This window comes from Strongyloides ratti (assembly GCF_001040885.1).
Source record: "Strongyloides ratti genome assembly S_ratti_ED321, chromosome : 2".
NCBI classification, from domain to species: Eukaryota; Metazoa; Nematoda; class Chromadorea; order Rhabditida; family Strongyloididae; genus Strongyloides; species Strongyloides ratti.
Genome location: NC_037308.1, coordinates 10,782,273 through 10,798,203, shown reverse-complemented (window position 1 = coordinate 10,798,203; position 15,931 = coordinate 10,782,273). Strand labels below are relative to the sequence as shown.

Below are 15,931 nucleotides of genomic sequence, written 5' to 3'. Positions count from 1 at the left end.
GATAAGTTGTAAAAGGTGATATCAATTACCTATTTTCTTATTAAATCGAGGTAACTTTTATAAAGAAGTCTAATATTTAGGAGTAAATAAATAAGTTATGATTATTAAAATAAGGTACTTAAATAAATACAATAGTATTGAAATTTATTAAAAATAAAAAGTCTCTTTTGTAATGACACAATTTTAAAAGTTTAGTATCAATTTTTCATAACTTTATTTATAATTATTAAAATATAAATGATATATGATATGATAAAAACATAAAAAGATATATTTGAATATTTTTATAAAATTACAAAATAACAATGATATTATCGTGTACGTGAAAATTTAATTTAGTAACAAACTTTTATAATATAAAAAGATATAATAATGAAAGCTATATCATTATTATTAAGATATACCCTTTAAAGATTATTTTTATTTCTATTGATAAATTAATATAAATTTTCAACCTTGCAATAAAAGAATTATTGTTATGTTCTTTGTAATAAACATAATTAAACCTCCATCTAAAAACTCGTCTAAGAGGTATTATTTATATGAATAAGGTAAGATTAAGATAGAAGTATATAATTCAAAGTTAACGTAGGCATACTGTGATATTTTAAAAATAAAAAATTTGTATTGTTTAATGACAAATAATATATATATATATATAAATAAAAAAAAAAAGATTAAGAAATTTTTAAATATGAAGGTGAAATAAATAGTTTTTGTTAAAATTAAAAGAAACGTGATTTTAAAAAATTTTTGTACCAAAAGATGGTTTTAAAAATTTGTATTGTAAAGAGGAAAGTTTATTTATAAAATATATCTTTAATTAAAATGAAGATAATTACAAATGATAATGTATTATATATTAATTTTTTTTTCTTGATAATAAGATATATTTTAATAAATTAAAAGTGTTCCTTTAAAGCAATGAAATTTATTTAAATGATAATATCAATGCGTGATATTTTTGAAGTACTATTTAATTTGTATTCAATTTGTGAAGAAAATAACCATCAATTTATATAGTATTTTAATCAACTTAATAGATAGAATAATTAATTGTAAGAATATCATTAATAGATTATCAAATTTTGTATAATTTAAAATATCATTTAAATGAGTATCATTGTATAAATGATTTAGTTAATTTGATAATTGAAATTTATTATATTAATGAGGAAATTATTAATAAAATACTCATATATCATTTAATAATAAAAATCAAGTGGTAAACTTTTTAAAGAAATATGATTTAAACAACGTGATATCATTTTAATAAAAGACAATAAAGAGTAAGCAATTATTTGAATCTTCAAGGTCTTTTAAAAACTTAATCTCGAAATTGGTATTAAAAATTTTTATGAAAGTATTGTTAAATGATTCCTCATTAATAATATAATACAAATTCTTTGAAAGTTTATATTTTTATTATATCAATATATAATTTTATACTTATAAAATCGAAACCTCAAATTGCCATAAATACTAAGGATAAGAAGTATTAAGTGACAGTATCATAATTGTTTCAAAGAAATAATTAAAAATTTTTTTCTATTATTACAATAAAAGAAAAATGTGATTTCTCTTAAAAATGATAATAACTTCTATTACAATACAAGATTAAGATTCATAGAAGCTAAAAAGTTAATCATTATCAAATACATACAACAAAAACTGGACTTGATTTATCTTTATTATAATATCCATAAAATGTTTTATTATATAAAATTAAATACATTAATAATATAACAGTATTATCAAATCGCCAAATCCGATTAAAATTTAAAATATCTTTTATTTTTATACCAAAATAACATGCTACTAATATGTAATTTATCTTTTTTGATATTTATTATTATTATTAGGATTTTTTTTAAAAATAATTCAAGGACAATTACAAAACAATGTATATCATAAATATGTTGTTAATAAAAAAAAATTAAACCAACTAATTTTTATTATAATTATTTGTTAAAAGAAAATGATACAATCATATTTAATTATAAATTTTAAGAAATAAAGCACAAAATAACTTAATAGATAAATTAAATATAATGTTTAATTTTCCACCAATAAACAAAAAAGATGTTCAACTGATAATTTATTATATAAATAAAACAACATTCTTTTTTTTTCATGAATAAAAAAAAATTACATTACTAATAAAATTGCCTACAAACTTTTTTTTTCTGTTTATATGGTATCAGGGAAGTGGATTAATCACCTACATATCTAAATTGAAATTTTATTATTAAATAACAAATGATAAAAAAGTTTAATATAAAAAAAAAGTAGCAGTTAATAGGGAAAAAAAAATTTACAAAAACAAAACGTTTTTATTTATTAAAATAAGGTGAAATTTTATTTTTAAAAATATGTTACAAAACTGGTCCATAACTTTTATAAAAAGTGTATTATACAATCATATTACTAATATTTTGTTAAATAAATTACCTCTAATTTGAAATAAACATAAACTAACTGGTATACATTAACAAAAAAAAATTTTTTTAACCATGTTACAGAAATATAATAATAAACTAAGTATTATATAACGAGAATTAGAGTTTGTAATGAAAGTAATAAAGTTATTGTTGTAATTATTGGTAAAAGATATTTAGACAAAATATATACTTTCTTAAAATAAGATACTACTTTTTTTTTTTTAAATAAATGACGGAAGATATTTAAAAATTTTTAGTTAAACTATTAATATTCTAGTTATGTTAATATGTTAAAGATTTTCTCGATGATAAAAATATACTTTTATTTTTTTTTTATAAATATTACTTTTAGAAAAATATTTAAACAAATTAGGACATTTTTAAAAAAAAAAAAGTTGGAAGTAAAAATATATCATCAATATTAATAATAATAATAATAAAAGAAACTATAAGTTAATAGGAATATTATTATTATAGAGATTATTATTTAGAGTCTACACTCAATAATCACTATATATGATCATAATATATATATATATGTATATAAAAATAATAATAAAAAGGAACAAAATAATAATAGATAGATGTATTGTTAAAATATATATATTTATCCTTGACTATTGTCCATCTATCAAAAAAGAAAATTATATTTAACTCCAGTATCAGTAACATATATAGGTGAAGTTAATCAAAAATAGAAATATTTTTATTACAATTATTCTCATTTGTCAAAAGTTTTTACAAAATATAAAGAAAATGATCTTTAACAATCAAGCTTTTATATTATAATAATATATTAATTTTATATAATTATAATGATTATCTATCATATAAACATTAAATAATATTAACTTTATTTCTATAAGATAAATTGAACAATTATAGTACAAAACACTTTCTTTTTTTTTATCACAAACTTTTATTATTATAATTGAAAAAATATATATATAAATAAATGTGGTTATTTAAGAAGTAATAACAATTATTGGTTTTTAAAATTTATTTGATTTTTATAAAATATTTTATTGTAACTGGAACATTTGAATATTTTTATATGGAACACAAATTTTTAACATTTAGATTTAAAATAAATAGAGAATGGCTCATAAATTTATTCATTTATTTTGTTAGAACAAGATTTTAATTAAATATATCTTATTTTTATGTTACTTTAATAAACTTTCCTTATAACTGGAATTAAAATACATATATATATTTTTTTTTACTAATTTATATTATTAACATATTCTTGAATATCTATATATTATGAATGATTTAAGTCATAGTGAAAAAATTAAAGTAGTAAATGATAAATGTTACGAGATGAAGACTGACAATTCCTGTCAAAAAAATGGAAAAAAAGAACTAGAGGTAGAAATTAATTGGAATAATCAACTGGAATCTAAACGAGTTGGTCTTGGATTTATGGTAAAAAATAATTATGTTGTTGTATCAAAATGTGAACCATTATCATATGCAGAGGATATATTTGAGGTAGGTGATAAAATTCTATCCATAAATGGTGAAACAATAAAAGGAAAAGAAGATGCTCGAAATGTTGTTATAAAACATCTTAAAGAAGAAGGTTGTGTAAAATTTAAAATAGAAAGAGATTTAGATGATATAAAGAAATATAAAGATGAAGAAACAAATGAGGTGAAACAACAAGTTAGTTCTGTTAAATCATTTCAATTAAATTCAGATTGTCAAAGAATATGTGGTGAAGCAATTAAAATGATTAAACAAAAACCAAAACCTTTAAAAGGGCAATTAATTGATAATCATAAAGCTTCTCATTTATATGACTATAGTGATGTTGTGAAATTTGATGATGAAGTAATTGAAAAATTAATCTCCTGTGATACTGAAGGAAGAAAATTAAAAAAAGTTGCTCCAAGAGATAAGAAATAAATTAAAAAAACAATTTTTTTTAAGTATTTTAATCATTAAAGAATTTAATTAAAATGAAATAAAATTTAAAAAAAAATAAACTTCTTTTTTTTATATTAATATTAATTTATAATTATTTATAATGCTACCTAATGATAATATTTATTTATACATTTTAAATTATATTTTAAATTTTATTTATCTTTTTATTGTATAGACTTATTATATTATTATTCAAAAAAATTTTTTTAAATAGGACAATAAAGTAAAACATGGTATAAAAAAAATATCATATTTATATTTAAAATATTTGACCAAAATAATTCTATCATTATCAATTCCCATGCGTCTATATTTGGCCTTGATAACATTTTAAACATCTTTGTAAATAAAATCTTTATATATACATTTACTGAGTTAAAAAACTCTTTAATTTTTGTTTTACTAATTTTTCTTTCAAATTTTTTTTTTGGGTTTTTATCAAATCTCAAGTTTTTATTTTTTTTCCTTTTTAAATCAAATTGTCAACTCTCTCTTTTTTTAAGGCACTCTTGTTTGACTGTCAATTAGAATTTTATTGCTTTTCTTCATTTGTTTATTAAAGTAAAAATTATTTCTCTCAATAATACAATAAATTTGGCCTAAAAGTAAGTTACTTTATTTGCTGTAAATTTTATTTAAATTATTTGATAGATATAAATTATGTTGATAAAAGAAATATTATAAAATATTTATCATCACAAATAAGCTTTTCTTGTCTTATCATTTATCATAAATACATATATATCCAGATGTATATTTTAATGCCTAAGTTTTTCCCCACCCAAAATATAATATTTTTTAAGATATTCTTTTATTTCTTTTTATACTTTAAAATATTTAAAAAGATATATATTTTTTTTAAACTATCATTTTTTTTAATGCAATTTAATTATAGAAAATTTTAATAATTAAAAAAAAATTAAAAACTTAACAATTTAAGAAAAAAAGGAAAATGTTATGGTTAACTAAAAAAATTTTTATTCAAGGTGACTTTTGGCATACAGAATGGAATAGAAAATTAGGAATAACAAGTTTAGTATTTCTAGCAGCAACAGTTGTATTATCACTACATATTTTTATAATACTTCCAAGAATAATCTTTACAATAACAGATATCTCTGGATTTATCTATATTTTTTTACTAGCTATTTTTAATATTAAAATAAACAATCAAAATATGCATTATTTAATAAAAAAATATCCTAAAAATTGTTCATTATACCATGCAATATCATGTAATTTTGGATATTTATGTGGATTTTTATTTGGATGGTTCCAATTACTACAACACACACTTCTTATATTTCTTCTCAATCATAGCTTATCTTGTTACACTAATTTTTTGTTTAGAGGAAAATTATATAACAATTTAAGTATCAACATAAATATAAAACCATTTTCTAACTTTTTAAATTCATATTTTGATGTGTACCAATTACTATCACTTTTTGTTGTAACATTAATTTTATTTTGTAGTCAAAGAGTGATAAAATCAATATCAATAATAATTGTTTTAGTTACAATATTTACAACAACATGTTGTACTATTGTAGCAGGTTTATATATTAAATTACCACTAAAATGGGTTGATTTTATTAATATTGAACAAATACCAGAAATTATGAAAAATTCATGTATACTAATTTTTTCATTTAATGGAATAACAAATTTACAATATATTACAGAAGAAACAACACGACCATATAAAAGTTTTAAATATGCCATTAAAATATCACACTTTTTGCTTCTAATTTATCTTACTTTGCTATCTTTTATCTTTATCTCATCGGATTTAAAGTTTAAAGATAGTCAAATAATTTCTAACGATTTTAATATTCTTATATATTCACTTATTTTTAATATACATAATATTGGAGCAGGAACATATCTTATGACAGTTGGTGGAGTATGTTCATTAGTTGCTGGAGTTATTGTATCATTTATACCAATAACAAGATTAATACATACAATGGCAAATGATAATATGTTAAAAATATCATTAGCTAATAAAATATTTGGTAAAGGTGGTTCACCAAGAATAGCTGTAATTTTAAGTTTTTTTATCCAATTACCATTACTATTTATCAATCATAAATATATAGAAACAATATTTCAGTTAATGATATTTTGTGGTACTTTAAAAAATATCATTTCCTCAATAACATACTACTATTTAGTTTTTAATGATATGAAACATGTTACAGGAACAGAAGTCCTACAATCACATGAATTAACTTACAGAAAATTTTCAGAAGGAAGTGACAGTGAAAATAATTATAATAGTGATGAGGAAACATCAACTGATGAAGAGTTAGACTATGTTTTTAAGGGACAATATAAAATAAAAGATTTCCGTTATGGAACAATAAATAAATCTCACAATTGCTTATTTCAAGAATGTCAAACATCAGGGAAACATATTTTGGGACATGTTTATGAGACACCCCTTCAAACAGAAGTTCGTTTAACAAATTCTAAAAATGACGATAAAATATTTAATTGTATATCTAAAAAACATTTAACAAATAGGACAGCTAATTGGTGGTTAATATTGTATCTTTTTTGCACAACATTATCAACTATAATTATAACACATAATAATTACAAAGTTTTAAAGAAACAACCAATTCCTATTTCAGTATTAGTATATATACTTTTAACAATTTGTTTATTGGGTATTATTTATGTACTATTATCAATTTTTTTGTCTGACGTCAATGATAATTTAAATGACATAATAATTGATAAAAAATATATCAAAAGAAAAGAAATATTACAAAGATTACTTAACATTTTTATATTACAATTAGGAATAGTATATTTTGATTTAAATAATTTTATAATTATTTTTATATGGTTAACAATTGGATTATTTTACTATTTATTATTTATCAATAGAAAATAATTTATATATTTTTTTTTTAAATAATAATAAAAATAAAAATAATTTGATATATATATTTATTAGTAAAAATATAAAGTGCAAAACTTTTATATAAGGATTTTGTTCTTTAGTCTTATAATGTTAATATTGTATTTTTTGAACTAGTAATAAAAAATATAAATATTTTTTATAAAATTTTGTCTTATTAGTTTCTGGAAAAATTTTAGTCTAAGTTTGTTAATATTATTTTTGTGCCATGTTTATATTTTTTAAAAATTAAAGATAGTTTTGGAAAAAATTGTTTAAAATACTTTTTTATATCCATGATGAATTTATATGAGAATATAAACATTTTTCAGGACTTCAAAATTTTTTTCAATATACAGAAAATTCAAAATACTTTTAAAAGAAATGTTCTATATTTAAAATAATGAATAAATTTTATTTATAACAAATTTTTAGTTTTAAATAATTTACAAAAAATATATTTACAAAAAAAAAAACAAAATATTTTCTATTTAATATGTTCTTTATTATCTTATATATAAAAAAAGATGGAATAAATTAATGTATAAGTATCAAAAATTTAGTTACCTCTTTTATTATACGACTTTCCACTTGATCTACCACGTGAAAAACCACCACGTTTACCACCCCTTCCTCGGGAATGATTTCCTCTAGAATATTGGTATTTTTTGGCATCTTCAATTGATTTCGTATAATCTTTAACTCTAACTAATGTACTATTATTATATATATTAGGTGTACAAAAAAGGCAACCATTAAATTTAAGTTCACCATCTGGTAATGGAGATGATTCTTTATATTCTACGGTAATTGTATTAGATCCACAATTGAAACATTCTTTGTCATTGATCTTTAAATTATGAGCACCTTTAAATAATTCTATTGTAATAGGACAAATATTACAATTAATTTTATATTTTGGTTTAGTTAATTTATCATAATACAAAGTACCTTTACAATCAATATTTATACATTTTGTTAAACCAGAACCAACTGAAGAAAATTCACAACTAATATGAGGACATTTATTACAACCAGATTTCTTATCCATATCCTCAAATGGAGGATTATTAAAACAATTTGGGCAAAATGGATAACTTTTTATTGTCTGCCCAACATTTTCAGTCCAGTGTAATATTTCAAATTGATCTATTGGACATCTTTTATCACCATTATATTGTTTTATTTGACCTGTTTTAGATAATGGTATGTTATAAGATTCATTACAATTATTACAATGTAATCTTTGTGGTTTAGAATCAACTAATTTCATAAATCTTAAACATTTTCCACATCTACTAAATGGTTTACCACATGCATCAAGTGTTGTAAAAGAATCTTCAAATAATTCATCCATTCCTCGAATATTTTCAGTAAAATAAATAAATTTTGTTCTAAACATATTTAATGTATGTTCTGTAACTGATTGATAATTTGCCTGCCCTTTAGCTATTAAATTTAATTGTTCCTCCACTTCAGAACGCATTGTTGGTAAAACAAGTTCTGGATCTATTTTCCAATATCCATGTACCAATGATACACCTAATTTTGTTGGAATTAATTTTCTACCAGTTTCTACAGTAACATAATTTCTTTGAATTATATTTGCTATATGAACAGATATAGAAGCATCTGTTCCTATACCATATTTTTCCATTTGTGTAATTAATTCACTTTCTGTTAAATATCCTGGTGGTGTTGTCTGTTTTTCTATTATACTTAATGCCTTAATATCTAATTTACTTCCTTTCTCTATATTATTTAATAATCCTCCTTCATCAACAGATTGCCAAGTCATGACAGCTGTATAACCAGGATCTTCAATACATTTTGTACTATATGAAAATACCTCTTCACCAATATTAAATTTAAAATTTTTTGTCTTATATTTACATGGTTTCATAAGAGATGCTACAAAATGTTGAGAAATATATTCATAAAGTCTTGCCTGATTTCCTGATAATTTTCCATTATCTCCTTTCATTGGAGTTATTGGGGGGTGATCACCTTTGTCTTCACCACGTTTAGGTCGTCTTATACCTTCATCAAGAATTTGTCGTGCATATTTTCCAACTCCACAATTATTAGTTAAATTTGATAAAATACTTTTAAAATCAAATTGAGATGGATATTGTGTTGTTTCAGTACGTGGATATGATATATAACCATGTGTATATAAATGTTCCGCTATAGACATGGTATCTTGTGGACCAATACCTAAATTTTTTGAAGCAACTCTTAATAATTCAACTGTATTCAAAGCTTTAGGTGGTTCTTTTACACCATTACTTAAAGTAATATCACAACAAACACTAGTAGTTTCATTTTTTATTCGATTAAAGAAAAAGTTTATAACTTCTCTATCATAAATACTTCCTTTTAACCATTGAACTTTTAATTCCTCACCCGTAGAATCTTTTAATGAACATTGTATTTGCCAATAAGGAACAGATTTAAAAGAAATAATTTCATCCATTCTCTTTACACAAAAACCTAATGTTGGTGTTTGACATGGTCCAAATGAGATACAAGCAGAATTAAGATCACCATATTTATTATTGAAGTATTTTGTTTGAAAACGTGTGAATGCACAACCTATTCTTAAATCTAATTCCTGTCTAGCATCCACAGACAAGGATTCATTTAAATTTGGTTTAACTAAATTATTCATTGCAAATTTTATGTCTTTATCAGTTAATGCAGAAAAACGGGCTCGAAAGACATTTTCCATAACATTTGGTTTGTAGGATCTCAAAGATCCAGAAACAGCATCAATAACTTCAAAACAAATATTTTCACCTTCCTTATCACAATCTAACCATAAAACTAAAAAATCACAATTTTTTGCTTCTGATGCTAAAAACTAAATATATGTAACAGAATAATAAATTAAAAATTTAACTTACAGTATTCATTTTCATTTTTGGATTTGCTTCTTTTTTTAATATCTGCCCATGAAATAATTCAATAGGATCAGTGATATCCCAATTATTTAATTTCATATGAAAATCCATTCCCATAATATGTCCACAGGTTGATGTAAATTTAAATCTAGCCATTTGACCCATGAAATTTCCATTATACTCAAAAATTGGGCAAACTCCATTGAAACCTTTTCTTTTACTGCACCTACCATCAGATAAAATTCCCGCAATTGTTTCAGCGAGAAGCGGCTTTTCTGCAACCATCAATACATTAACCATTTTTTAATAGAATGTGAAAATTTTAAATAATAATAAAAAAGTTCATAAAACAAAAAGAAAGCACTATTTTCTGGAAATATTTTTATTCCAAAAAATAAATCTTAGCACGAAGAAAATAAAAAAAAGTAGATATTTATAAATATAAATGAATAACAAGAATTTTTCTATAAATTTAATTAATCTATATATAAATTGTCAAAAATAGTATAAAACATAGTATCTATAAGTTCATTTTTAAAAAACTAAATGATGCTAATGTTTTTTTTATATCAAAATATTTGTTATAATAGTTTCCTGTTTTTATTTTTTTCTTAATTGTTGATCAGTTTTGTTTTATTAAAAAGATTAATTATTTTAAGAATAATTTTATTTAAATATTTATGGTAAAAAAAAAATTTTAATGAAGGAAAATATTTAAAGTTATAGATTTAAATAAAAAATTTGTATTTTAAATAAAAAGTTCAATTTATTAGTAAATAAATCTAATACTCAAAACACTATTTTATACATTGAAATAAATAAATGATATTATGTTTGTCTATTACATATATAAGTACTGTATATTTACATTTATGAATTAAATTACTTAAGCTATTCAAAAAATACTTTATCATTTTCCATCGTTTATCATAAAAATTTATTTCCTTAAAAAAAAACATAAAATACTATCATTTATGAATTACAAACAAAATGAATATTCAAATATAATTCATAAATTTGAAATAATTTAAAAGTTTTAATATATTTACAAATATGAATACAAAAGAAAAATATAATTTTATCAATTCATTCATCTTGTTAGCATTAGAAATGATTCATATATATATAATAATAATTTATATGTTATTAAATATACAATCTTTTTCATTTATCATAAGTTTGTCATATTATAATATTCAAAAAATATTTGTAATAATTTAACTATAAAAAAGTATTTTTGATAGGAATGTGAATTACTAATTTTGTAAAAGTTATTTCTTTAAATAAAAATATCAATTTTTTTTGCTTTTTCTCGTTAAAATTTTGTATAATAAATTTCTATCAAACAATTGTTACATATTATTAAATATAATATAAATATATATAAAAATTTTTTGTGACAATTATAATAAATTTATCTTTTTTAAAATATGTTTGTAAAATTTGTCTGCTACTTAACACTACTATTTTCTCATTGTATTTTTTGTAAACTTATATGTAATGGCTATTCTGATTATATAATTAATCAAGTTAATCATACTGATATTTATGGCACCAGGGAATGTGATACAGAAAATTGTATTTATTTTAATGGTATTATTGTTAATATTCATTTGGATAGGTTAACTAACAAGTATACTAATAATACATATCATGGAAACTTTGTTGGATGTTTTGATGAATTTGTAAATTTTTTAAATATTCATAATTTTATGAAATGGCCTGAAGTATCTTATGATTTAAAAACTTGTAATGATAGTAAAAATGGTTTCAATTTTAGATTTGATGATAGGGTAGATGAATATTATGGTGCATTTAATTTAAAATGTACAAAAAATGGAGATTATCAAAAAACTGATTTCGAAAAAATTCCTAAAACACATAAATATGATGATTATTTAGATGATATTTATATTCATGATGTTTTGGATAAAAATTCTCTAACTTCTGAAACATTTTCTGGTATGTATATTATATTTTACTTTAAAAGTATCATTTTTAGATAATACAACATCCTTAATTGATATTCTAGATTCAATAGAAATACAAATTAATGATATTAAAGAACATTTATCTAATGAATCATCTTCGTTTGTCCATGATATAAATTCTCATAACTTTGAAAATGCACATATTCTACCATCTGATGATCCAATGGAACATGAACTAGTATACTATCAACGTGATACAGAAATACAAAACAACCATGGAAATAACATAATTTTTTATTGTAATAATATTTTACAAATTTTCATAATAATATTATTAATACTTTTTATTTAAAAAAAAATTTCGATCTTGGAAACTTTAATTTATATTTTTTTAATTATTTTTATATGTTCCATTTCCTTTAATTTCAAAATCATAAGAAATATTTAGATTTTTGATATTATCAAAAAATTAGTTCATTTTAATTTTTCTGAAGATGATATAAATTGTAAGAGAAATATCAAAAAAAAAAATAATTAAAAATTTCATTTTTTTATCTAAAAAATAGAATAGTTTTATATAATAAAAATAAATACATTTTTTTATTTTTATGTTTTTAAATAATTTTTTGGCTTAATTTTAAAGTCACTGACGTTCTAGAAATTATTTTTGAAAATTTGAATAATATAAACATGTATATTTTTCTTTATAATTACAATATTGGTTTGATAAAAATTTTTTATACTAAAACAAGAAATAAATCAAGAAAAATAAGTAATTAAAAAATTTTTTATTATCAAAAATGTGAAAAAAGAAAAACAACATTTTTTTGAATTTGAATACAAAACTATAGTCATTCGATAGCCCATGAAACGGGGTGAATTATGAATATAATCAACAATATTAGAAAATTGAAACTTCAGGAGTTATAAGGATTCAAAGTTAAAGGGCGAAATTGTAGAATATTTTTTTTAAATCTCGATTTTTATGATAATATTGTAAATTTTAAAAATAAATACTTTATTCTAAATCAATTTTTTACGAGAAATTCATTGAGATTATTCTTATCTTTATAGGACTTCTAAAAATGAAGATATGATAAGAAATATGTTTAGAAAAAAGTTTTAAGAATTTAGTGATAACTCAAGTTTATGAAGTCACAGAACCATGAAACTTGATGCGCTGTGCTTCTTTTATAATTTAAGGTATACCTTACGTTGAAAACTTTTTTAAATTTTCAACCGTTCTTGAAATACTGAGCTTGGTACTTTTTCGCGCGTAATCCATTGTCACCATTTTTTATTATCTCGAATGTGGTTAAACGTATAAAAATATTTTGAAGGTAGACCCCATTTGAAAACTCAATTGAAGACGATTGCAGAAATCTGCTTGTATTTATCTTCAGTTTGAAGCGAGATATGAACAAAGGCGAAAATTTTTCTAAAATATTCATTGTTTCCGACTTTTCAATATCTCAGCAAATAATTATCCTATGAAGATGGGACCAGTTTCATTCGATTTCTATTCAAAAGTTATTCCAGATAAATAATTTTCATAGCTATAACATTATTATTTTCAGAGATATAAAAATTGGCTGAAAATTTTCTAGATTTCCGACTTTAGCTCTAAAAATGTGAACAAAGAAAGACAACTTTTTTTAATAAAAATTTTATTAAAAACTCTACTACCAATTTACTTAATTTTATTTTTATTTATTAATTTTATAATTTTGGTCATTTATGCAAAAAAAATTTTCCAAAACTTTTTTTACTGTTTATCAAATATTCAAATCATTATATATTCATTCAAATTTTCAAATACTTTTTTATTTAATTTTTTATTAATTTAGTGCGTCAGTGACTCTTAAAGTGATCCAATTTTTTCATAAAATTTGTTCTAACCAAAATAAATAGATATTATTTTTTTTTTAATATTTACAATTTTTACTTTTAACATTTTAATCTATTATTAATTACATGGTAGACAATTTGTAAATTGCGTACAACTTTGAATTAGATACTATTTCAATGTCTGCATCTTCTGACGCTACTTCTTCAATAGGCATTGGTGTAAAGTCGCTTTGTTTCAGATAAAAAAGTTTTAAACTTATAATTAATTTTTACCTTTTATTACTAAACGGTATTTATATCATAGTTACTCATTTTAAAATTATATCAATTTTTTTCATATTTTCAGTATTTTTAATGATGAATTCTATTGATATTTTAAAACTAAGTGAAATTATAGGAAATCTAAAACATTTAAAAAGAACGGGTTGGACAAAATGGAGTGAAATTGAAGATGTTGAAACAGTTGCTTGTCATATGTATAGAATGGCTATGTTTTCTATGTCTCTTGGAGAGGTACGATCAGACTTGGATATAAATCGTGTAATTAAAATATGTTTAGTACATGATTTAGCTGAAGCTCTGGTTGGTGATATAACACCTTATTGTGGAGTCTCAGATCAAGATAAATTTACCTTGGAGAAAGAAGGTTTTGAAAAAATTATTCAATATCTTCCACAAAAGACTGGAGAAGAATGGTTTAATTATTGGATGGAATATGAAAAACAAGAAACAGCTGAGGCAAGATGTGTTAAGCAATTGGATAAATATGATATGATAGCCCAAGCATTTCATTATGAAAATAAATACAATATAGATCTTTCAGATTTTTTTAACAGTACAGAAAAATCATTTTCTGAAGTTCCATTTACAGAATGGAACAAAGTTTTAAGAGAGAAAAGAAATGAAATCAGGAAAGGAAAAAAATGAACAATTTTATTTATACATTTGATAATTTATTATTAAATAAAAATATATTTTACGTTAAAGGTTTCCAGGTACTTGTTGTTTTATCCTCTCCACAGATCAAACATGACAAGTGTTTTTGGAGCATCATTCTTTCAACACATTTACCAATGTTGTCAAGCTTTTGTCTGGAACCGGCTCCACAAGGCTTTCTTTAATCTTCTTGCAGATTCTTCCGAAATACCATTGCTGTTCCAACTTCCTATTACCGTGATTCTTTTTCTTAGCAAAGATAGTTTCATCAATTTTATCCATTAAAGATAAAAAATTATTTATTGTATCTTTTATTTTTGACGTTTCTCTTGAGCTAATTTTTGAAAAACTATCAGAAGATTAAGATAAATTTAAAGTTGAATTTATGTGAAATTTTTATTCATTTGAATTAATTTGTTTTTTAAATGTACATTTTTTTATCTTTTAATATAATATCTTTTTTAACAATATTCAATGACAAATTACTTTATAACTTTTATAATCTGTTATTTTACTTTTTTTTATATGTAAATTCAAACAGAAAAAATTTGAATATCACCTTTTCTATGAAATTAAAATAAAAAATTTAAAATTAAAAAAGACGTTGTAATAATTTATTTATTTCAAAGATTAAGACATTATATAAATTATTAAAAATATAAAAGTTTAAAGCAATATTATTTAAAAAATTAATTAAATTATAAATCATAATAATTTTCTTTTGTCGGCAAAAAATTTTTCTTCCTTTACTGTCAAAAACTGGTGATTTGGTATAGAAATAAAATTTCCATTCCTTGAATAACAGTAGTTTTTAATAAAAAAAGACATATTGAGAAGTTTTGTTTATGAAATCAAAATCTAATTTAAACTATATTTATCCAATGTTATATTCTACGAAACATATTTAAATTAATTATTTTAAAAAATTTTAACTTTTTTTATCTATTGAATATTTATTGAATATATTTTTATAAAAATAAATTGCTAACAGTATTTCAACCGTATAGATTATGTAATAAATATATTGAT

General features: G+C 20.9%; 4 protein-coding genes across 4 annotated transcripts; 3 read left to right on the top strand and 1 right to left on the bottom strand.

The window, feature by feature from the left end:
* Positions 1-3,707: 3,707 nt before the first annotated feature.
* SRAE_2000344200 (PDZ domain-containing protein) lies at positions 3,708-4,352 on the top strand (the record flags this gene model as incomplete). The annotated part of the gene is made up of 1 exon (XM_024654635.1): positions 3,708-4,352. One exon carries the CDS (start codon positions 3,708-3,710, stop codon positions 4,350-4,352), a length of 645 nt encoding a protein of 214 aa, XP_024507987.1.
* Positions 4,353-6,264: 1,912 nt separating this feature from the next.
* SRAE_2000344100 (Hypothetical protein) lies at positions 6,265-7,278 on the top strand (the record flags this gene model as incomplete). The annotated part of the gene is made up of 1 exon (XM_024654634.1): positions 6,265-7,278. One exon carries the CDS (start codon positions 6,265-6,267, stop codon positions 7,276-7,278), a length of 1,014 nt encoding a protein of 337 aa, XP_024507986.1.
* Positions 7,279-7,771: 493 nt separating this feature from the next.
* SRAE_2000344000 (DNA topoisomerase 3-beta) lies at positions 7,772-10,487 on the bottom strand (the record flags this gene model as incomplete). Its single annotated transcript, XM_024654633.1, has 4 exons — positions 7,772-7,794; positions 7,852-8,151; positions 8,236-10,147; positions 10,191-10,487. 4 exons carry the CDS (start codon positions 10,485-10,487, stop codon positions 7,772-7,774), a joined length of 2,532 nt encoding a protein of 843 aa, XP_024507985.1.
* Positions 10,488-11,617: 1,130 nt separating this feature from the next.
* On the top strand, positions 11,618-14,893 carry SRAE_2000343900 (HD domain-containing protein; the record flags this gene model as incomplete). The annotated part of the gene is made up of 4 exons (XM_024654632.1): positions 11,618-12,149; positions 12,190-12,356; positions 14,449-14,479; positions 14,526-14,893. 4 exons carry the CDS (start codon positions 11,618-11,620, stop codon positions 14,891-14,893), a joined length of 1,098 nt encoding a protein of 365 aa, XP_024507984.1.
* Between the last annotated feature and the right edge of the window lie 1,038 nt (positions 14,894-15,931).